General features: G+C 38.7%; 1 protein-coding gene across 6 annotated transcripts in view; it reads right to left on the bottom strand.

Annotated features, from left to right (window-relative positions):
• Window positions 1-25741, bottom strand: part of CD226 (CD226 molecule) — a 104285-nt gene that overhangs the window by 20416 nt on the left and 58128 nt on the right. For all 6 annotated transcript variants that reach the window (XM_021099289.1, XM_021099291.1, XM_021099286.1 and 3 more), the window contains one exon: window positions 9832-10179. In XM_021099289.1, the coding sequence (XP_020954948.1) occupies window positions 9832-10179 (348 nt within the window). The remainder of the gene's footprint in view (window positions 1-9831; window positions 10180-25741) is intronic.

Below are 25741 nucleotides of genomic sequence, written 5' to 3'. Positions count from 1 at the left end.
ACCTCCCTGTCCTCATTCCGATGGCTAATAACTCCAGCTCTGGGTTCAGTTATCTTCAAGAACTAGAAGGAGAGCAGGATTTGAGAGAAAGGATAAGAAAGAGGAACTTCAGATGGAAGGGTGCATGTGCTTGGGAATTTGGAGCGCATTCCAGGGAAGTTGCTCAAGGGAGTGAGCTTTGCCACGATGGGGAGTTTAGTGGGTGGGTCCAGTGAAAACCTTGGGGGCAGGGGCTTTGAAAACCCAATAAGCCTGTTCTTAATTCACCTTTGCCCAGAAGCTACTCCTGAAGTTCCTCTAGTTTGTGGACTTGACTTCATCAGCAACTAGCAGTCCCCTCCAGACCCTAATCCCTGCTCCCTGGCTTGCTTATCCCTTAAATGACTGTGTGAACACCCTCCCTCACATGACTTCACAATCCCCACAAGCCCCAGAAAAGGGGACAAGTCAGTGGGGAACCCACAGACAGAGCAACAGGGATGACCTAAACACACTTAAGCGCACAGGTTAACAACAGTGGAAGATCAAACTCCCATTCCTTTGCCTACATCTTCTCTATGTGTTGGTTTAGTAAGTAACCTCTTGTGCCTATAAACCTCCCAAAAGGATGAACACAAGGCCATGGACCTCTATAGTAGCTAGCTTCTCTCGTGATGCCTCTGGTGATAACAGTAATGATTTTTTTCTTCCACTTAGAGAAGCAATATAATGCCTTAGTTAAGAACAAGAACTCTGAGGAGTTCCTGTCATGGCACAGTGGTTAACGAATCCGACTAGGAACCATGAGACTGCAGGTTCAGTCCCTGGCCTTGCTTAGTGGGTTAAGGATTTGGTGTTGCCTTGAGTTGTGGTGTAGGTTGCAGATGTGCCTTGGAGCCTGTGTTGCCATGGCTGCAGTGTAGGCCGGCAGCTCAGCTCTGATTAGACCCCTAGCCTGGGAACCTCCATGTGCCATGGGTGTGGCCCTAGAAAGGACAAAAAGACAAAAGAAAAAAAAAGAAAAAAAAGAAGAACTCTGAAGCCAGTCTGCCTGGCTTTCAATCCCAGTCCCTCTCCTTACTAGCTGTGAGCTTGGGATAAGTTACTTAACCTCTCCAAGCCTTGGTTTCTCATCCATAAAATCTAGATAATAGAGTTGTTATGACAACCCTATGAATAATTATCAGTAAATTCTTAGAGTGACTGGCATAATATGTGTTTGTCTTACAGTAGCCAAGACAAAACCCTATGACACTTAATTCTTATAACTGCTATCTATAACTTTTCCCTTGGGTTAAGAAACTTTAAACTACATGACATTTATCAAGGCCTATATATAAATATTCTATAAATGTCATACAGATACCTTTAGAAAACAAGCTTTGGGCTAAATATTGATCTCCAAATATTCTATCAAACTTTAAGTCATTTTACTTTAAAAAAATGTTTACTAAGTGCTTTATAAAACATATGAAAGCCAATGCCTGCCTATAAAAAATAAGAGCTCTAGTAATAATTTCAAAACCTGCAGCTTTATGCTCTAGTGTTTAATTATCCATATGATCTCTCCATTTTTAAAATAGCCAGTAATTAAAAAGAGGAATTGCATTATTGGATTTTAAGGGCAACACCTTTACTCATTGTAATAGGAAGACGGTAGTCAATATAGAAGCAAAACAACCTGTTTTGATTAAGGTATTTGGAGCTTGGCATATGTGTTTCATATGAGTGCAAAATTCCTCCACACAATCATATGTATTTATCGAATATTTACCAAATGGTAGGTTGCTCCTCCTAACCAAAATTCATAGTTATCTTAACTCACAAATGTTCATATACACATACAAATTAAAATAAAGAATTCATCTCAGTGCTCCATATAAAACATGAAAGACATCAGAAGACTAATTATCCTTTGCAAACCTGTATTTATTTTTTATATACTTGTAAACCTGCCTCCAATGTGGACCCTATTTGGGGGTCATTTGCACGTCCACTACGTCCTTGAGTTTCCGTGATTTGAAGCCACAGAAAAAATCCCATCCTTCATTGACGTAGTCTTCTAATCTCAATATCTACTCTTTACTTGCCCCTGTCCACCATTGTGCTGATAAGGATTTTTCATTTCACTCACTGTTCACCTTAGCTAAAGCCATTTGTCACTCCTCACCAATGTAATGGAGAGCTTTAAACAGTTCAACCTTATATCCCTGAAAGTAAGAATCTCTTCCTGCAGGTTAATTAAATAAAACACCATTCTTATGTTTAAAAGATTATGAACATCACAGTTACTTTTGTGTTTTAGCCAAAGTGAAATACACTGAATTAATTCTGGAAATAAAATTTAGAGTGACCAAGAAGGATTGCAAAATATTTATTTTTTAAAGTTATCCTAGAACGTATCTCTGTTGAATAAATACTACCTTTAAAAGTCCCTGAATCATTTCAGAGTAAATAACTAAAATATAAATGGAGGCTCAAAAGATGTATCTTTGCAAGTGACAGATCTTATCAAGTGTTTATTCTTCACCTCTTGTTCTTTTCTTTTCCCTTTTTTAGGGCCGCACCCATGGCATATGAAGGTTCCCAGGTTGGGGGTTGAATTGGAGCTACAGTCGCTGGCCTACACCACAGCCACAACAATGCTAGATCCCTAACCCACTGAGTGAGGCCAGGGATGGAACCCGCAACCTCATGTTTACTAGTCTGATTTGTTTCCACTGTGCCATAATGGGAACTCCCACCTCTTGTTCTTTTAAATAACATAGTCCTCTGCAAACCAACTAGGTCATCTTTTGAATATTTGTCAACAGTCAGGTCAGTACATGTTTGAAATACCACATTTGAAGTTGGAAGTAGTTGTCTGACTAATTGAATTGCAATAATTAAAACTAGAATTGCTAAGAATGAAATACGATTAGTCTTATATTAAGAAGTAATTTTTAATAAACAATTTTAAGTGATTTTTCACTTTCCTTTGGGGAAAACTTCACAGTCATCTATGTTCAGTTCCTATAAGACTGTGAGAGACAATTATAAGCTGTTAACAATTCCCAGATGCTTTCTTTTTTCCTCCTTTTTTTTTTTTGTTTTTTTTGTTTTTTTGCCTTTTCTAGGGCTGCTCCCACGGCATATGGAGATTCCCAGGCTAGAGGTCTAATCAAAGCTGTAGCCGCTGGCCTATGCCATAGCCACAGCAACGCAGGATCCGAGCCATGTCTGCGACCTACTGCATAACTCACGGCAACACTGGATCCTTAACCCACTGAGCGAGTTCAGGGATTGAACCCTCAACCTCATGGTTCCTAGTCGGATTCGTTAATCACTGAGCCACCACAGGAACACCAACAATTCCCAGATGCTTTAAAATTAAAAAACCACACACATGAAATAAGAATACAAATGGCAATTTTGCAGTTGGAGTTATTAGGCAGGACTCTCAAATAAGTGTTGTTATGGATTTTAAGTGGGAAGAAAATCAGTACATCTGTCTGAATTTGAATTCCTACCAGTACTCTAAGTACCCAGCATTATAAAAATTGTTTGAAATTCAGGCTGAAGATAAATCCACTTAAAGAAATGCAGTTCCTAGGATTAGCTGCTTTCTAATGCCACCAACTTACTTTGTTCATAACAGTGATAACAATATACTCTCAACAATGCTCCTTATGGAAGAATATCATCACATCAACTTAACATGAGATTTTCAACATTTCCTTCTCTCTGATGTTAACTTATTATTATTCAATTCAATATCTTGTTTATCTATACAGGTATGATATGTATGGAAAATGGCTGCAGGCAAACATTCCAGGGTTGTGTGCATTAGGAAGGATGAATAAGTCAACATGTGGGGCTTACAAAACTGACTGACTGACTGGTTGTCTTTTTTTTTTTTTTAATTCACTGTTTCATACAAGAACTGATATGGGCAGAGGCAACTGTAAAGTAGAGATACAACGACATAATAGGCCCTGATGGAGTAATCAACTCACTTGTGATGTTGGAAACAGTATATTTCATCTGGATATCCAGTTAGCATGCAGAATTTAAAAACATAACTAAATTGGGCTAAAAATTGTAGTTAGCTCCATATTCATAGAGGCTATTTTAACTTTGCAGGCAGTGACACCAGTGCTCAGGATTCTGCTCTTGTGGTCCTATCATAGAAATTACCTGTCATGAACGTTATATCTATGTAAGTAGATGTGATAAAAGGCTGAGGTTTATCACACCATGTCACAGGAAAGGGCATATCTGGATGCCCAGTGAGTACCAGCTCAGACAACCCACATGCCTATGAAAATCACCTCTATTATAAATTCAAAGAGGTGGGACAGAGATTATGGGTTAACAAATCCCTCAAAAAATATTTTGTCTACAATTTCAAACTGTTTCGGAATCCAAATTGCCTGGGAGAAAACTGAGTGAATTTTAGCAGAAAATAAGGCCAAAGAAAGAAATGAAATTTATCTTTCCCTCAATATTCTCCTGGTCCAACTCAGAAGCAGAGTTCAGGGTCAGTAACCTTCACCAAACCACAACAGGCAACACTTAAAACCTATAGTGTGTGTTCCTTTATGCCACCCCATGTCAACCCCATATCACAAAATATATGGGAAGATTCTCTCAGCTATAGCCCCATGATTTCTTAGTGAATACTTCTGTAATCTTTATTTACAAACCCATCCACCACATCTGTTGACCAGTAATGTTACACTATTTATATAAAATGTGCAAAACAAGAAAACTAAAGTTAAAAAAAAAGAAAATAGACTTTTTGGAAAGATATGTGTTCAAAGTTCATGGAAAATTTTCTTCACAAACATTGCAATTTATCATCCAAGAGTTCAGGTTTCTTTGATCAGCAATCACTAAACTTCAAATGCGTATTGATGAAGAAAACCTAGAGATAATACAGCTGGAAAACTGGAAAATAAAGTAGACATAGTCTCTACTAGAATATACACAAACATTAACATACACAGAATCAGTCAAGAAGACTTACTAAGTGTATTCTGAAATACTTTGACAACTCTAAGCAGAGATGTCATAATCCTTAATCTAAAGTAATTTCTAATATAAGAGTCTGGACCATTGCAAATAGATGCAGTTATTAAGCACTTGTGTGATCAGTTTCCAAGTTGTAAAAGTTTGAAAAATTAAGATGTTTAATGATTTGATGACAGGGGAGCAGTTTGAGCTAATGCAAAAAATCATGAAGATGGTGAGAGCTGACTGAAACTCTAAAGCAAAGGAGGTAAATATGGTGAAAATTAGTAAATAAATTAGGAAGAGGATAAAGTAGGAAAGTGTGAGTGACATTTCAATCTGACCAACATCTCTCTCCCCTACTACCTTTCTTGCCCAGCCAGTTGGTAGGGGCCTGTGGTCTATCACCAAGCCTGCACATTGGCCTGAGTCTGCATCTGTGTAGAGGAAGAAGCATACTTTTCTAATTGGTCTGCCATTTGTAATTTGTCTATCTGGAGTGGACTCCTTTTTGTGGCTCAAAGACCCAATTATGTGGCAGTGGTAGGCTGGTATGAGAGTTCAATTATTCATATACCAACAACCACAACCAACTAATTTCCTCTGCCTCGGATTTCTCTTTTTTATTCTATACTCTGCTATTTGACTGACACTTCCCTGAACACTTCTTTTGGCCATCTTAGATCAGAATTTATAATGGCTTTCATTGCTCTTATATGAGATCCAGACTTTCACCAAGTTATCATTTAATTGAGCCTACCTTCTTATGTATTAACTCATAACTCAGAATCTGAGTGCCAAGTTAATCATTTGATTGCAGCCACACACACAACTCCCCTCTCCCACCCTGTGCATATTGAATTAGTCCACAATTCCGTTTTGCATCTTTGTTCTGATCTGATCATCAAAGCCTTATGTGAAACTTAAGTTCACCTGAGTAGCCTCATTGGTGGAAGAAGATGAGAGAAGACATGACTAACTTCACTTACCAGTACAGTTAAAAACTACAGATGTCCAAAAAGCACGTGAAAAGATGTTTAACATCACTAATTACTAGAGAAATGAAAATCAGAACCACAATGAGGTATAACCTCACACCAGTCAGAATGGCCATCATCAGAAAGTCTACAAACAATAAATGCTGGAGAGGGTACAGAGAAAAGGGAACCCTCCTACACTGTTGGTGGGAATGTAAATTGGTATAACCACTATGGAAAGTAGTATGGAGGTTCCTCAAAAAACTAAAAATAGAACAACCATATCATCCAGCAATTCCACTCCTGGGTATATATCTAGAGAAAACCATAGTTTGAAAAGATTTAAGCATTCCGATGTTCACTACAGCATTATTTACAATAGCCAAGACATGGAAGCAACCTAAATTTCCATCAACAGAGGACTGGATAAAGAAGGTGAGTTACATATGTACAATGTAATATTACTCAGCCATAAAAAGAATGAAATAATGCCATTTGCAGCAACATGGGTGGACCTAGAGATTACTTACTAAGTGAAGAAAGTCAGGCAAAGAAAGACAAGCATCATATGATATCACTTACATGTTAAATCTAAAGAGATGGTACAAGAAGAACTTATTTACAAAACAGAAACAGACTCACAGATTTTGAAAACAAACTTATGGTTACCAAAGGTAAATGTGTGGGGGAGAGATGGATTGGTGGTTTGGGATTGGCAAGTGCACACTTTTGTATATGGATTGGATAGTCGACATGGAACCACTGCATAGCACAGGGAATGCTTCTCAATGTTCTGTGATAACCTATATAGGAATAGATATGTGTATGTGTAGGGCTGAATCACTTTGCTGTACAGCAGAAATTAACACAACCTTGTAAATCAACTACACTTCAATAAAATTAAATTTTAAAAAACTAGTCTTCAACAGAAATTATATCAGAGGGCTGATTTCATTTCTTTGATCCTCATGCTATACTCAATAAGCTCATGTGAAACAACTGTAGTCATTTAGTTAATATTAAAAGACCCCACAGATTTTTTTGGTGAAAACTAAAATACTTTTCCCATGACTAATGAAAATCCGTAGGGTATTAAGGGCCCTAAATGATTTTAGTCACTGTCGGAACACACATGTTTTCCTTTGTTCTTGTCCTCCACAGTCTAGGTGAACTTCAAATTCAGAAAACTCAATCTGGAAACATTTTATACTACTTCCCAGGTCACGAATGGAAAGAAGGGTAGACTAGTATTTCTTTTCATTCAGCAAAGAAAGTTAGTTGTAAATTCAGGTTCGACTTGTGGTTTTGCCACTTTCTCCTGTTCCAAGTAAGTCAAGGCCTGGATATACGACGTATTGGTTGACATTCTTTCATCTTTGGGGTAACCACTCAGTACCTGGTATTTGTCTGAAGATGAACGCAGGCAGGCAAAATCAGGAGAAAAGACTGTGTGTGTGTGTGTGTGTGTGTGTGTGTGTGTGTGTGTGTAGAATATGAGTCCTGAAAATCCCTCTTTTGGATTCTATAAAAGAAGTTGACAGCAGCTAACAAAAGGATGCACAGGAGTTTATAAAATCTGTGTCACAATCACCTTTCCCCTGACAGTTGAAATAAATTAAGTCGGCTCCACATCTTGTACCTGTCTCTCCGCTTTAATCCCTGCACTGATTTTTGACCAGTCTCAAGATTTGAAATAATCAAATCATGTTGGAGAAACATAAGTGATCTATTTTTGCATCTGATTTTTTTAATCTTCAATCTTTACTTATAATTGTTTTCAAAAGGGAATTAGACCAAAACATACAGAAAACAGCTGTCATCTTCTGTCAATTATAGCTTTTTACTAATGGACCGAGTTGATAACTCTTTCAGCCTGTTAGTTGAATGTCAAAATGCCATTTCTTGGCGTTCCCATCGTGGCTCAGCGGAAATGAATCTGACTAGAATCCCTGAAGATGCAGGTTCAATCCCTGGCCTCGCTCAGTGGGTTAAGGATCTGGTGTTGCCATGAACTATGGTGTAGGTCGTAGACACAGCTCGGATCCCGAGTTTCTATGGCTGTGGTATAGGCCAGCAGCTACAGCTCCAATTGGACCCCTAGCCTGGGAACCTCCATATGCCATGGGTGCGGCCCTAAAAGACAAAAACAATAATAATAATAATACTGACCATTACATTGTCACCCTCATTTTCAACACTGTTTATAGGTTATGAACCAAGAAAAGAAATAGCTTTGGGCATGAAACTTTGCCATGTCTGAAAAAGTGAAAGACATTTTTATTAATTAGTAAGAGTTAAATAACTATGCTTCCTAAAAATCTATTTTCTCCATGATTTAAGATGTTTTTAATAACTTTTTCAACATATAATGGACAAGATCTTTTATATGTGTTCAAAAATGGTTCCTTACAACATTTTCTGAATAGAGCTTTTTCTTGCCTTGGTTTCTGAGAGGAAATTAGTGACTGATTTTATGCTTTCTTTTTTCCTGGCCAGGCCTTAAAAATCGCTTCTATAATGCAAGAGATTTTTTTTTTTAATGCTGAGAAATATTTTCTATATATCTGAAGGAATGGAGTCAAAATTTAAAATGAAGAACCTCTGTTAATTTTTCTCCCCCAAATACCCCATCCACTCTCTTTTCACTAAGTTCTAAGCTCCTACCTTCATTAAGAGGAGCAAAGAAAGCTTTGATATGTTCTAAGGTGATTATGTACCAGGAGCTGCTAACCTCTGACAAACGTCCTCCTTAGCACACACAGCTGTTGTGGCGCTGAAGGAGGAGGCTGCCAACTACATAACCTCCTCTTCTTCCTATCCAGGGAGGAAGGAGCCTTGCCCTTCAGTATAAGCAGAATCTATGGAGGGGCAGTCACATCCTTAGGAAGCCTTGGCTATAAAAGTCTACACATTGGCCAAGACACATGCATTAGCTGGAAGCATATGAAAGAAAGGGAGAAGGAGAAATGGGTGGATGGGTGGAAGGAAGGAAGGAAGGGGAAGAGGGAGGGAAGGAGAGAATGAGAATAAAGTGAAATAAAATTCCTGCCCCCAGTAAAAAGAATTTACTTTCTCCTACAGGTCCTTCTGTAGTGAGAGAACTTTCCCAGAGGCAGAACTGGGAGGAGGGGAGGGCCTCCCTCCCACTCAAGTGTAACACAGATTCTATACTGACTTATGCATGGCTCTCTTCATGTTTGCACTTGAGGAAGTGAAAAAGAAAAATCACTTTTTCTTACTCTCGCACAGGTTGGAGGGGGCCAGGCCTGAAGCTTACCCATTTTAGGGCTTTGTTATGACACAGGAGACAAATTACTAACACAAAATCAGCACTGGCCTAGGAAGGAGCTGCTCAGGCAAGAGGCCCTGAAGGTCAGTTTCAGTAGCTTCAAAGCCAGTTTGTGTCTGCTTCCAGGTCTGAAAACAACTCAGGGAATCAAAGCACTGGTCTGGCAAAGTGGCAATCACATTACTACACATTCATTAAATTTTAGTCAGCACCAATTCAGCAAATATCAATCTAGTACCTCGTTATTGCTGAGGATACAGGTGGATGATAAAGCCTAATCACTACCATTAAAAAGCTTTAACATAACTGAAAATTTGCACAGCTAAGATTACAGGCCATTGATATCTTGTATTTTTCAGACTCACTGAAATTTTTTTAAAATTTTAGGAATGTGGCAGATCAAAAAATGGGAAAGATGTATTGTACAATCTGTGATTGAAGGATTGGAAAGATAAATACTAACATTCAATAACTGACAACTACCAAATTCAATCATTAAAGATATTTTGAATAATAAAGTCAAAAAAAAAAACCAATCAACAGTGGCTGGCTTTTTCCATTTTTGAGATGTTAAGACCTCTGTCACCTACTCACCTTCAGTTACAGTCAGTCTCATCACGAAAGTTTCAATTTCGCCTGTGCTGGCTTTGAAACAACAGCGGTAGAGCCCTGAGTCAGAGGCGGTTGCGTGGGGCATGGTGATGAAGGTTCTTCTCATTCCCTGGTGGCAGTTGCTCAGTATCTGTCTTGGGTACTTTGAAGTGTAACTACTTCCCTGGGACAAGTTGCAGCTAGTTAGGAGGTCGATCTGATGAGGCTGGATCTTTTCCCACATAACTTGTTGTAACTGCCACTTCATTTGAGGCTGACAGGTGAGCGTGACATTTTTTCCAAGTTCTGAGACTGTCTGGCTAGTTGATGGCACAGCTACCTCAAAAGTGTCTGCAAAGAAACAAGTGATTATACTTAGGGCCTCAAATTCTTGGGTACAAAGGCAGAAGCTACCCAGAAAGTTCTATCAAAATGATTGGTGATGTTATTTAACGTAGTTTCACTGATTGTAAATGCTATCTTTTTTTTTAAACTTCTTTATTTATTTTTATATAATGATTTTTATTTTTTTCCATTATAGCTGGTTTACAGTATTCTGTTCAGTTTTCTATTGTACAGCATGGTAACCCAGTTACACATACATTATGTATAATGTATACATTATTTTTTCTCACATTATCATGCTCCATCATAAGTGACCAGACATAGTTCCCAGTGGAAAGACAAATACCATATGATATCATTTATATCTGGAATCTAATATATGGCACAAATGAACTTTTCCACAGAAAAGAAAATCATGGACTTGGTAAATGATATCTTAATACTACAACTTTTGTAAGAAAAAGGCCTCTTTTTTTTTCTTTTTAGGGGCACATCTGCAACATACATAAGTTCCTGGGCCAAGGGTCAAGTCAGAGCTGCAGCTGCCAGCCTACACCAAAGAGACAGCAATGTGGGATCTGAGCCATATCTGTGGCAGTGCTGGATCCTTAACTCACTGGATACTAGTCGGGTTATTTACCCACTAAGCCAGGAACTAAAAAAAAAAAAAGACTTTTGAAAGAGGCTAGAACATAAACAGAAAGGAGGATACGATTGTTCACACATATTCCCTCGAGTTTTACTTGGTTAACCATATAAAAAGAAACATAATCGAAACCCCTGGAGCTTTTCTTGGTAGTGATTATATCAAGAGGCTGAATTTGAAAAGACTGTTCTGTGGTAAAGCTGGGCTGGTGACCCAAAAACTCTGAGTATCAAATACCCAAATTGTAATCATACTGCTTAAGGTTATAATGGTCATAAAAGAGATACCAAATAATTTTCATTGATTTGTATGTATTATACATATGCTCACTTTTCAGATATACGCACTGTCTTATGCCTAGATGGAGTAGGGACCCACATTTGATATAAATCCCTGGATAGGAAGAAAGCCTTCCAATATTTTCCCACCCTCCTACCACCCACTGGTGGACCACCCAACACAGAGTACTCAGCAAATAATCACCAGCTGTCTAAATCAGTAGTTCTGAGTGTGGTCAGAGGACCCCAGGGAATCCGCATATCCCTCTCTGAGACTTACAAGGTCGAATTTACTTTAGCAATAATATTAAGATTTAATTTACCTTTTCAACTCCTGTAAGAATAGACATATATTTTCAGAAGCTCTGATGGCTAATAGACTATGTGCTTATAAATTCTGGCCTTTGAAGTTTTACTCAATTTTAATTTTTAATACAGTTCTAACATACAAAAATAAAAGCTCTTTGGGTCCTCAATAATTTTTTAGAGAATAAAGGGAAAAAAACAACTCTAAAATTCATATGGAACCACAAAAGACAACAAACAGCCAAAACAATCTTGGAAAAGAAAAAATCTGGAGGCATTACACTTCATAATCTCAAACTATACTAAAATACTACAGTAATTAAAATAGTGTGGTACTGACATAAAGCCATAAATATAGACCAGTAGAAGAGAATAGAAAGCCCAGAAATAAATCCATATATATATTTTCAACTGATCTTCAATAAGAATACAAGGAATACACGGTGGAGAAAGGATAGTCTCTTCAACAAATGTTGGAATAACTGGGCATATATTTTGTGAAAGAATGAAATTGGACAGATATTCTATACTATTCATAAAAGTCAACTCAAAACTGATTAGGGATTTAAATATAAAATCTGATACTCCAAAATTTCTGAAGAAAATATATTATGAACTTGCCCTTGGCAATGATTTCTTGGATATGACATGAAAAGCACAGGCAAAAGAACAAAAATAGACAAGTAGTACTACATCAAACTAAAAGGCTTCTTCACAGCAATGGAAAAAATCAACACAGAGAAAAAGCAACCTAAAGAATGGAGAAAATATTTGCAAACCTTATATCTGATAAGGGTTAATTTCCAAACAATATAAGGAATTCCTATAACTCAACAGCAAAATAAACTAATTACCCAGTTTAAAAAATGCACCAAAGGCTTGATTAGATATTTACGTAATGAGACATGCAATGTTACTAACCATCAGGGAAATGCAAACCAAAACCACGATGAGATATCACCTTACTCCTGTTAGGTTGACTAAAAAGAAGGAAGGAAATAAGGGAGGGAGGGGGGAGAAAGAAGGAGGAGAAGAGAGAGAGAGGGAAAGGGATGGAAGCAGAGAGGATAGGAAAGGGCAAGAGTGAGAAAGTTAGTTGTTGACAAGAATGTGGAGAAATTGGAACTTTTATATACTGTTGGTGGAAATGTAAAATGGTGCAGTCTCTGTGTAAAACAGTATGGAGTTTCTTTTCAAAATAAAAATGAAAATACAACTACCATGTAATTCAGCAGTCCCACTTTTGAGTATTTATCCAGAAGATTTGCAATAAGGATCTAAAAGAGATACTAGCACTCCTATATTCACTGCAACACTATTCACAACAGGTAAGATCTGGAAACAACCTAAATGTCCATTGATGGATAAGTAGATAAAGAAAATACAACAGGATATTATTCAACTTTAAAAAGAAGGAAATTGTGCAATGTGAAACAACAGGGATGAACTTGGAGAACACTATGCTAAGTGAAATAAACCATTCACAGAAGAAATATACTACATGATTCCACTTAAATGAAGTATCTAAAACAGTCCGGCCATAGAAGCAAAGAATACAAGAGTGGTTTCCACTGGGAGAAAGGGAAAATGGGGAGTTGCTAACCAATGGGTACTAAATTTCATTATATATTATTAATAATTTCCAGAGATCTGCTATACAATATGGTATATATAGGTAACAATAGTTTGTATACTTAAAAAAAAAACCTTTAAGAATTTAGATCTCATATTAAATGGTCTTGCCATAATAAAAAATATTAAGAGCATAAAGGGATCCTAAGAGTGTTTAAGAATTTGATCTAGAGAATAAATTTCATGAATTATTTTTTCAAAATTATGATAGCCCAGAGTGGTAACATGTTGGTTACTTAGTAGTTTTTAATATGTTTTAATATGTTTTAATATGTTTTAATATGTTTTTAATATGTTTTAATCTGATAGCTAACAAGGACTTCTGACCTATTAAGTACAAAAGAACAGTAATGGTGTCAAAACCAGAGGGATACTAGACAAGAAATGCAGAAAGGTGAGAGCTTCTGTCACAGCATCTACTTGTGTTACAAATTTGCTTAAGTCTTGCCTAGCAGACACTTTCTAGTCTTACAATTTAAAAAGCAAAGGAGAAGGACAACAAAAGCAAATATAAACAAATAGAACTATATCAAACTAAAAAGCTTTTACACAGCAAAGGAAACCATCAACAAGACAAAAAAGCAACCACTGAATGGGAGAAGATAATTGCAAATGATATATCCAATAAGGTGTTGATGTCCAAAATATTTAAGGAATTCACACAACTGAATTTCACAAAACCAAATAACCCAATTAAAAAATTGGCCGAGGCTCTGAATAGATATTTTTCTAAAAAAGACAGACAGACGACCAACAGGCACATGAAAAGATGCTCAATATCACAAATCATCAGGGAAATGCAAATCAAGACCACAACAAGAGATCATGTCACACCTGTCAGAATGGCTATCATCAAAAAGACAAGAAATAACAAGTCCTGGAGAAGATGTGGAGAAAAGGGAACACTTGTGCACTGTTGGTGGGAATGTAAATTGGTACATGTGGAATGTAAATTTCCATGGAGGTTTTGCGGAAAATTAAAAATGTGACAACAATATGATCCAGCAATTCCACTTTTGGATATCTATGCAGAGAAAATGAAAATGCTAATTTGAAAAGATAGATGCACCCCTATGTTCACTGTAGCATTATTTACACTGGCCAAAATATGGAAGCCACCGAAGTGCTCATTGATAAATGAATACAGATAAAGAAGATGTGGTATATACATACACCACATAAGAGAAAGAGAAACCACAATACTCTCTAGTTTACAACCTGTAACCATACAATTATTTACCAAAATTAACACTTTCCCATGTAACAAGCACACAGGAAATATTTCGTCCTAAATGTTTAAATGTTTATCTCTAAAGTGACACAAGACCAGGGGAGAAAAAAGAAGGAAAGGGAGAACATCATTCTCAACGGTGAAAAGCTGAAAGAATTCCCACTGAGATCAGGAACAAGACAAGGATGTCTGCTCTCACCACTATATTTCAACATAGTTTTGAAAGTCCAAGCCACAGCAATCAGAGGAGTAAAAGAAATAAAATAAATCCAAATTGGAAAGGAAAAAGTAAAACTATCCCTATTTGCAAAATGACATGATACTATACCTAGAGAATCCTAAAGACTCTACCAGAAAACTGTTAGAGCTCATCCATGAATCTGGCAAAGTCGCAGGATACAAAATTAATACGCAGAAATCAACGGCATTTCTATACACTAACAATGAAAGGGCAGAAAGAGAAATTAGGGAAGCAATCCCATTCACCATCACATCCAAAAGAATAAAATACCTAGGAGCAAACCTTCCTAAAGAGACAAAAGACCTGTACTCTGAAAACTATAAGACACTGATGAAAGAAAGCAAAGATGACACACATAGGTGGAAAGATACACCATGCTCGTGGATTGGAAGAGTTCATATTATCCAAATGACTATACTACTACCTAAGGCAATCTACAGATTCAATGCAATCCCTATCAAATTACCAAGGACATTCTTCACAGAACTCAAACAAAATATTTTAAAGTTTGTTTGGAAGCACAAAAGACCCAGGCTAGCCAAAGGCGTCCTGAAAAAGAAAAATGGAGCTGGAGGAATCAGGCTCCTGGGCTTCCAGCTATACTACAAAGCAACAATCATCAAAACCGTATGGTACTGGCACAAAGACAGAAACATAGATCAGTGGAACAGGATGGAAAGCCCAGAATTCAACCCACACACCTACAGCCAACTAATTTATGACAATGGAGGCAAGAAGATACAATGGAGAAAGGACAGCTTGTTCAATAAGTGGTGCTGGGAAAACGGGAGGGCCACATGGAAAAGAATGAAATTAGGACACTCCCTAACACCATACACACAAATAAACTCCAAATGGATTAAAGACCAGACACTATCAAACTCTTAGAGGAAAACATAGGCCAAACCCTCTCTGACATAAATGACAGCAACATCTTCTCAGATCCATCTCTTAGAGTATTGACAATAAAAACAAAAGTAAACAAATGGGACCTAATCAAACTTAAAAGTTTCTGCACAGCAGAGGAAACCCTAAACAAAACGAAAAGGCAACCCACAGCATGGAAGAAAATCTTTGCAAGGGAATCAACTGACAAGGGATTTATCTCCAAAATTTATAAACACCTTCTGCAGCTCCATACCAATAAAACAAACAACCCCATCAAAAAATGGGCAGAAGACCTAAACAGATAACTCTGCAAAGAAGACATACGGATCGCCAAAAAACATATGAAAAGATGTTCAACATCACTCATGATTAGAGAAGTGCAAATCCAAACCATGATGAGGTACCACCTTACACCAGCCAGAATGGCCATCATTAAAAAGTCTACAAACAAGAAGTGCTGGAGAGGGTGTGGAGAAAAGGAACCCTAGCACACTGTTGGTGGGATTGTACATTGGTGCAACCACTGTGGAAAGCAGTATGGAGATGCCTCAGAAAACTAAACATAGAACTACCATTTGATCCAGCAATCCCACTCCTGGGCATCTATCCAGAGAAAACCAGGACTCGCAAAGACACATGCACTCCGATGTTCATTGCAGCACTATTTGCAATAGCCAAGACATGGAAACAACCTAAATGTCCATTGACAGAGGAGTGGATCAAGAAGTGGTACATATACACAATGGAGCATTACTCAGCCATTAAAAAGAACAAAATACCAGCATTTTTAGCAACATGGATGGACCTAGAAACTATCGTGCTAAGTGAAGTCAGCCATACAATGAGACACCAACATCAAATGCTTTCACTGACATGTGGTATCTGAAGAAAGGACAGACTGAACTTCTTTGCGGAACAGATGCTGACTCACAGACATTGAAAACTTATGGTCTCTGGTGGAGACAGTTTGGGGGGTGGGGGGATGTGCTTGCACTGTGGGATGGAAATCCTGTGAAATTGGGTTGTTATGATCATTATACAACTACAGATGTGATAAATTCATTTGACTAATTAAAAAAAAGAAATGGAAAAAAATAAGAAAATAAAAGCTTAAGGGAAACATATGAGAAATTAAAATTAAGACAGGGAAAGGAAGGTAGGAGAAAAGGGAGAGAAATGTGAGACAATATAAATAAAAGGCTAAATCATATCTCGGATGCTGTGTTGGGAAAATGAAAGAGTATAAGCAAAATTTAAAAATAAATGGATCTAGCAATACTTGCTGAAAAGACTGTTTTTCCCATTTTATGTTCTTGCCTCCTTTGTCAAAGATTAATTGACTATAGGTGTCTGGGTTTGTTTCTGGGTTCTCTATTCTGTTCCATTGGTCTATATGTCTGTTTTGGTACCAGTACCACACTGTCTTGATTCCTGTGGCTCTGTAATATTGCTTGAAGTCTGGGAGAGTTATGCCTCCTGCTTGGTTTTTGTCTTTCAGGATTGCTTTGGCGATTCTGGGTCTTTTGTGGTTCCACATATTTTTGGATTGTTCTAGTTCTGTGGAAAATATCATGGGTAATTGGACAGGGATTGCATTGAATCTGTAGATTGCTTTGGGTAGTGTGGCCATTTTTACGGTATTAATTTTTCCAACCTGGGAGCATGGGATATCTTTCCATTTCTTTACATCTTCTTTAATTTCCTTGATTGGTGTTTTATCATTTTTGGCATATAAGTCCTTCAATTCCTTGGTCAGGTGTATTCCAGGTATGTGACTTTTTAACGTGCAATTTTAAAAGTTATTGCATTTTTGTATTCCTTTTCTAATATCTCATTGTTAGTATACAGAAATGTGACTGGTTTCTGAATGTTAATCTTATATCCTGCTACTTCACTGAATTTGTTGATCAGTTCAATTAGTTCAATCAGTTCAACTTTGGGGTTGAGTCCTTAGGGTTTTCTATATATAGTATCATGTCATCTGCATACAGTGACAGTTTTACCTTTTCTCTTCCTATTTGGATGCCTTTTATTTCTTTTGTTTGTCTGATTGCTGTGGCTAGGACTTCCAATACTATGTTGAATAATGCTGGAGGGGGTGTGGAGAAAAGGGAACCCTCCTGTATTGTTGGTGAGAGTATAAGCTGGTACAACCACTATAGAGAACAGCATGGCAGTACCTTAGAAAACTATACATAGAACTACCATATGACCCAGCAATCCCACTCTTGGGCATGTATCCAGACAAACTTTCCATGAAAAAGACACATGAATCTGCATGTTTACTGCAGCACTATTCACAATAGCCAAGACACGGGAAACAACCCAAATGTACATGGACAGATGATTGGATTAGGAAGATGAGGTATGTATACACAATGGAATACTCCTCGGCCATAAAAAAGAAAAAATAATGCCATTTGAAGCAATATGGATGGAACTAGAGATTCTCATACTAAGTGAAGAAGAAAGAGAAAAACAAATACCATATGATATCACTTATACATGGAATCTAATATATGGCATGAATGAACTTTTCTACAGAAAAGAAAATCATGGGCTTGGAGAACAGCCTTGTGGTTGACAAGGGGGAGGGGGAGGGAGTGGGATGGATTATGAACTTGGGGTTAATAGATGCATACTATTGTCTTTGGAATGGATCAGCAATGAGATCTTGCCATGTAACACTGGGAACTATGTCTAGTCACTTATGATGGAGCATGATAATGTGAGAAAAAGGAATGTATACATGTATGTGTAACTGGGTCACCATGATGTACAGTAGAAAATTGACAGAATACTGTAAACCAGCTATAATGGAAAAAAATAAAAATCATTACATTAAAAACAATAACAACAACAACAACAAAGGGAAACAGGAGTTCCTGTTGTGGCTCAGTGGAAACGAATCTGACTAGCATCCATGAGGATGTGGTTTCGATCCCTGGCCTTGTTCATTGGGTTAAGGATCCCACATTGCTATGAGCTGTGGTGCAGGTCACAGATGTGGCTCAGTCCTCCCATTGCTATGGCTGTGGTGTAGGCTGGCAGCTGTAGTTCCAATTCGACCCCTAACCTGGGAACCTCCATATGCTGCAGGTGTGGCCCTAAAAATAAGACCAAAAAAAAAAAAAAAAAGGGGGAGAACAAATATTCTCTAGACACTGGGAAAAGGCCTCTCTATAGCTTTGATGTTTGTCTTCAGGGCCAACATACCTGTTTGTTCAGTTTGGGTTGGGTTGGGTTTCCCTCTGTGTCTCACTTGGGGTCTTGGGTGAGGCTGTCCCTTGGGGAGGTTTTCACAGCACAGGCTCTATGTAAGGACCCAACCCACCTGTGCAGAGACAGATTGGAATGAAAGAGGCAGACCCTTGCCCCAGAGGCAGGTTGTTCTGAAGCACAGAGTAGCCCCCAATTAACCTCTCCTGATGAACAGAATAGCTGACTGGTGTCAGATTCTGAAAATACAGATGAGGTCTGCAGAACCTGCCTGCCTCGTATGTTCTTTGTTGATGCTCAGACCACCTGATCCCCCTGCTTGGCACATGTATAGCAACATGAAATGACCCTAAAAACAACAAGCAGAAAGACCCCACATGCACACAAGGACCTGGCATCTGGAAGGCTTAGAATTGGAAAGAGGATCTACTTAAAATAGGCATCAAAATGTCATCATTAATAGGAAAGGAAAAGTTTGATGAGGATTTAATTGTAAAAATAGAAACAAATAATAAAAGCCAGTTAATTTTATATTTCCATCTAGTATTGACTCAAAACATAAACAGAATAGTCTGTGTTGTGTTTCATTTGAAAGACTAATTTTTAGAACAGTTTCAAATTTATGAGAAAATTGAGAGGAAGGTACAGCAATTTACCTGGCACCTCCCTGACCCCCCACAGGCTCCCTTATTATCAACATCAAACACTAGAATGATATATTTTTTACCAAAGATAAACCTACATTGAAACCTCATGATCATACAAAATCCATCCTTGACCTTAGGGTTAACTCTTGGTATTGCACATTCTATGGGTTTGGACAAATGTATAATGACATGTATGCACCATTGTGATGTCACACAGAGTATGAATGACATTGCCTTTGAGTGCCCTAGAACCCTCTATGCTCTGCCTAATTATCCCTCTCCCCGCCCTCAATCCCTGGGGCAACCACTGATCTTTTTATTGCCTCTACAGTTTTGCCTTGTCCAGAATGTCACATAATTGTAATCATACAGTATGTAGCCTTTTCAGATTGGCTTCTTTTACTTAGTGATATAGATTTAAGTTTCCTCCATGTCCTTGCCTGGTTTGGTAGCTCATTTCTTTTGAGCACTAAATAATATTTCATTATCTGAATGTACTACAGTACCATTCACCTACTGAAGGACATCTTAGTTGCCTCCAAGTTTTGAAACTTATATATCAAGCTGCCATAAACAACCATGTGCAGGTTTTTGTGTGGACATAAGTATTTGATTATTTGGGGCAAATACCAAGAAGCATGATTGTTGGATTGAATGGAAAGGGTACGTTTACTTGTGTTAGAAACTGACAAACTGTCTTCCAAAGTGGCTGCAGAATTTTGCATTCCCACCAGCAAGGAATGAGAGTTCCTATTGTTGCACTTTCTTGGCAGCTTTGGGTGTTGTCAGTGTTCTGGATTTTGGCACTCTAGTAGGTTTGTCTGTGTGTTGTATTCACATAATTTTTATTGCAGAATAACATGATGAAATTCTCTGTACTTTATATGTGATTTTTGGCAAAAGAATAGATCATATTTGAACATTATTTCAGGGCTTCATGACTTTTTCAAGCACCATTCAGTCCCTGGTTACCCCCAAACATTCCTGGGTACACCTGTGCATCACTCCTTTCCTAGCTCACCATCATACCCAGAGGCTAATCTGTCCCCCTTACCATCCACACTGCTCATTTGCTCCTTATGCAGTTTGAGCAGCTCTGCGAAAAAAAACTCATCAGCTTCAGAAAACCCTAAGGCTTTCTTTGTTTGTTTGTTTGGGGGAGCTTTTTTACTATGAACTTGATAAGCCCAGACCTTTGTATAGACCTTTATTTACCAATCTACCCTTAGGACCTAGAACAGTCCTTAAGACATTGAATGATATTTTTCTTTATATATATATATTATTTTTTATTTGAGTCACAAGGAAGGGGTTCAACAAATATTTGTGGAAGGGATAAATATATGTAACACTGTACTGTACTGCATAGGGTATATGTTCCCAACATGAAACAGCTTCCTCTCTGCATTCAGTGGCCTTACCAACAAAACCTATCTTTTGAACACAAAATAAAAATATGATTAAATTAGACTATCAGAAATAAGATATCTAATAAACATAAACACCTTGGGTAAAACATATGTATGCTAAATTAAGCTTTAGAGAGTTTTTGTGCCTCTATTATTTTTTTAATTCAATGAATTTTATTATATTAATAGTTGTTCAACCATCCTCACAACCTGATTTTCTTTTTTTTGTCTTTTTTTAGGGCTGCACCTGCAGCATATGGAGGTTCCCAGGCTAGGTGTTGAATTGGAGCTGTAGCTGCTGGCCTACCCCACAACCACAGCGTCACATGATACAAGCTGCACCTGCAGCCTATACCGCAGCTCATGGCAATGCCAGATCCTTAACCCATTGACCAAGGCCAGGGATAGAATCTGTGTGTTCATGGATGCTAGTCAGACTCATTTCTGCTGAGCCACGATGGGAATTCCCAACCTAATTTTAGAACATTTCTATCCCAAAGCCCCAGTCTATCCCACCTCCCTAACCTGTCCCCTTTGGTAACCATAAATTTTTCAAAGTATGCTTCTTCTTCGGTCCATATTTTTCTAATAAAAAAATCACTTTGCAATTTCCCTTGGCAGACCATATGCAATGTGAATCCACTAAAAATATTAATGAATATGTTTAAAGTCACATTTGTAATGCCTAAATGGATTTATGTCTCTGGGCAACAACAATCATCAACATCAGCAAATTCACGAAAAGGCACTCAGGTCTCCACACAGCCTCCTTGGAAGAAGTAGCCTTGCCCAAATAATCAAACCTGACTCTGATCAAGTCTCTACCCATTTGCAGAATAACAAAGAGCAGAGAAATATGTCAAAGTACACCCTGGCAAGCAATCTGTGGGAATATGGAAAACTCAAAACTCCCCAGTACTAAACAGGACTCTCCCACACCAGAAGACCAACTTTGGACCCTGTCCTGCTGCCACCCGCCCCTCTCTTTTTCCCATCCATTCAGAATCTTGCCAGGAATCTGCTGCTCCTCTGACACTGCCTCCTCAACTCTTACAAGCACGTCAGTGCAGTGAGCACCATTCGCACTATGTCCAGCCCTACAAGCATCACCAATGTTCTTGACATTCAGTGCTGGCTCCTCAGCCTCCTGGAAACCCCCTGGCTACTGTGCATTTTCCTGGTTGTCCCCTCTCCTTTATGACCTCTCATGGTCTCTTTTAGGGGTCCCTCTTTCTCTGCTGCTCTTTTACAATGCTGTTGCTCCCTCAGGATTCCACTGCTTCCCATTCTCTGCTCTCCATCCCCAGGAAGTCCCTCCTGCTCTCCAGATGAAGTCCAAATCAATGGCCCCTGCTCAGTCAGACTTCCCCACTGGGGTAAAGCAGGAGACAATAATTTATTCTGAAGTTTAAAACAAGCTAAAAAACCAAGTATCCAGAGTTGCCTCAAGTTTTCTGAAGAAGCACTGCTTTTATCCCAGCTATTAGGAGCAATAGGAGCAGTATTCCCAAAGGTGCCTATACCATGTCTATGTTGAGAATTCAGTTGAGAATTTTTCTAAAAACTCATCCATATAAAAGTGTTCCATACAAATGCAAAATAAAATGTTCACTGCATGGGACTATGGAGGCATTTTAAAGCGACCTGAGATAAAGCTCTCAAAATAAGCAAGCAATTGCTAAGAGAGTAGATCTTAGTTCTGATCACAAGAAAATTTAAAATTCTCTAACCACACAGGGTAACAGATGTGAACTTGACTTATTGTGGTGACCATTGCCATGTATATAAATATCAAGTCATTGTGCTGTACACTTGAAGCGAATACAATGTTACAGGTCAACTGTATCTCAATAATAGATTGATTAGTTAAAGTAAAAAATAAGGGGGCAAAAAGCAAGCAAAAGAAATAGAAACACAAATTCCCACCACAAGCAGGCAACAAGGTTCCGAAAGGAGAGCGGTGGACTCATGGGGCTCACAGAGTGTGCAGTGTGGGGAGGTTGCTTCGGGCTAAAGAGAGCACACACCCCAGGGCTCAACTGCCCACATATGACTTTGCCTCTCCCTTCTCTGCCTGTGGCAGACACAAAGTTAACACTGAACTGAGGTGTCAAGGAGCTTTAAGCAGAAAAGAGACAGGAGCCATCAGAAGTTGTAACCTAGAGCACAACAGCAGCTGCAGTAAGCAGTGTGGACTACACGATCCGAACACCCCACAAACTCCTGTAGTGTCATCATTTCAAATGTAGAAAGAAATGAAAGTAGTGATAGCATTTCTCCAAAAAGCTGGAATGCCCCTGATGATGTTTGGGTGTTGAATTGTAGCACCCCCCAGATTCATATGTTGAAGTCCTCACCTCAGCACCTCAGAATGTGACCTTATTGGCAACAGTAACAGATAAGTTGAGATCACGCTGAAGTAGGGTGGGCCTGAATCCAACAGGACCCATGTCCTTATGAAAAAAGGGAAAATTGGGACATGGACACACACACAGGGAGAAGATGAAGGCAGAGATCAAGGTGACTGATGTATCCACAAGCTAAGCAATGCCAAGCATTGCCAGAAAGCACCAGAAACCAGAGAGAGGCCTGGAATGTGCCCCGCTGGGCCTCAGGGGGAATCAATCCCGAGACACCTTGATCTCAGCCATCCGGCCTCCAGACTGTGAGATAACACTTTCCTTTGAGGCTGCCCAGCCTGTTCCCTGGTTCCACAGTCCCAGCAGACTGGCCTCAGAGGTAAGGACTTTATCTGCTGCCATTTTGGGGACCAGCTGGATCTCACCAGAACTCATCAGAAGCAGCAATGCCACCCAGTTAGGCAAATCAGCCTCCCCAACCCCCATGTATTTTCTGTCCTTCATTTAAGACAAGAGGTACAGGAACCAAACAAGATAAAAAATAAGCTAAAAGATGGCTTGACAGAAAAGCACAGATAAAGTGGGGAAAATGAAAGCTGTGTCAAGAGATAAAAGCACAAGCCAGGGAAGCCGTCAGGGAGGCAGGCCAGCAAGATCATTTGTTTAAAGGGAAGAAGTAACTAGAATCAGGTAAGCATGTCCTGGATGGCAAATCAGAGATTCAACTCAGAAAATACAGACAAGGTTTGCATCGTGTCCAAAATTCAAAGCCTCATCTGAGCATCTGAGAGTCAAAGGTCTGCACCTCAGCCTGGGTGGACCTGTGATTAAAAATCCAGGATTCAAGGCAACTGCTGTGGCTTCTGGGCCCTGGCCAGGCCCCAGGCAGCCCTTCACACAGCTCCTCAATGTGAGAAGGTCTTGAGAGTTGACCTCACCTCTTCCCACTGTAACATTACCTCATGGGTTTTATTGTTAAAAGAACACATTTCAATCTCTCTGTCATGGTACAATGAGAATGATGCCTTTTATTTAAGTCAATTCCATAAGGTTTGTGGAAAATTTTAATTTGGGGGAAACTCTGCAATTTCTCCCAACCAGAAAAAAGAAAGACTCAGGGGTTACAATAAGAATTTTAAACAGTCTGGTTCTGAGGTCTTGTAAAACCAAGATGACAATACTGCTCAGGAGCATTGGCTTGTCTTCTGCTAAAATGTCAGTTATTGACCTCCCAGATTTGTACGTTTAAGAGCTTTACAGAAAAAGAATCAAAAGACTAACACCAAGCTTAATTATCTCCTACTGGAGGATAGATCATATGAGTGAATTGTCTAGACCACATTAAAGCATTTGTCTCAGGTACTTTAAACACGTTAACATATTTTGAAAGCAAAATAATAAACCTTGAATGAGTCCTTACCATGTGCAAGAGTTAAACACATTACATTTGCTAACACAATTGATCCTCAGACTGACAATAGGAGGTGAGTCTCCCAGCTGATGGATGGCACCGAAGGATGTCCCCTCCGTCCACGGGGCAGGGGCTCACGGAGCAGCCTAAAGCAGGACTGCCACCCCAGCCCTCACCTCTGGAAGAGACTACTTGTGATATTCAGAGTTTTCCTTTCCACATTGCAACCGGGCTAGATTGCACAGGCGTAAAATAGGCTCTAGGAAGCTCCAGTTTCTAAATATCTTATTTTATGATGCCTTAAATCCTATAATTAGAAATCAATTTCTTTACTTGTCCTTGTTAAAATGCACATAACAACCTCAGCTCCAGGCAGACACAATACATTTGTGTGAAATCGTCCATTAGATTGTTTTCCCAGTGGAAGTAAAGGAGGAAGGTTCCTATAAGCGAGTGAACCCAAACAGACATGCTGCAGCAAAGGAAGCCGAGAAGCAGGGGTCAGCCTGTCACGGGGCACTGTGCTCCCCTGGGAGCAAAAGGTGGAGGAAGTGAAGGGAAGGGGTGTTGGGAGACGTGGGCAGGATTATAAATGAGAGGCAATGATGTTTTACCTATTTTGTCATTCATTCATTCATTTATTCATTCAAAAAAGATAACTGCCTTAAAGACAAATGAGGCACCTAAATCAGTAAAGTTAGAATGCTCCCTCACATCATATACAAAAATAAACTGATATAACTTCAAGACAAATATAAGCCTTGATACCATAAACTCTTAAAACATAGGCAAAACATTCTCTGGCATATATTGTAGCAGTTTCCTTAGGTCAGTTTCTCAAGGCAAAAGACATAAAAGCAAAAATAAACAAATGGGACCTAATCTAACTTAAAAGGTTTTGCACAGCAAAGGAAACCATAAATAAAATGAAAAGACAAACTATGGATGGGAGAAAATATTTGCAAATGATGCAACCAACAAGAACTTAATTTCTGAAATATACAAACAGTTCATAAAAATCAACATCAAAAAAACAAACACCACAAACAAAAAATGGTCAGAAGACCTAAGACATTTCTCTAAAGAAGACATACAGATGGCCAACAGGTAAATGGAAAGATGCTCGACATCACTAATTATTAGAGAAATACAATCAAAAACGACAATGAGGTATCACCTTGCACCAGTAAGAAGGGCCATCATCAAAAAGTCTACAAATAATGAATGCTGGAGAGGGTGTGGACAAAAGGGAACCCTGAAACATTGTTGATGGGAATCTAAATTGATACAGCCACTATGG

The sequence above is a fragment of the Sus scrofa genome, chromosome 1 (assembly GCF_000003025.6).
Source record: "Sus scrofa isolate TJ Tabasco breed Duroc chromosome 1, Sscrofa11.1, whole genome shotgun sequence".
NCBI lineage: Eukaryota > Metazoa > Chordata > Mammalia > Artiodactyla > Suidae > Sus > Sus scrofa.
The sequence above is the reverse complement of the archived record's forward strand: the minus strand, read 5'-3'. Positions and strand labels throughout refer to the sequence as shown.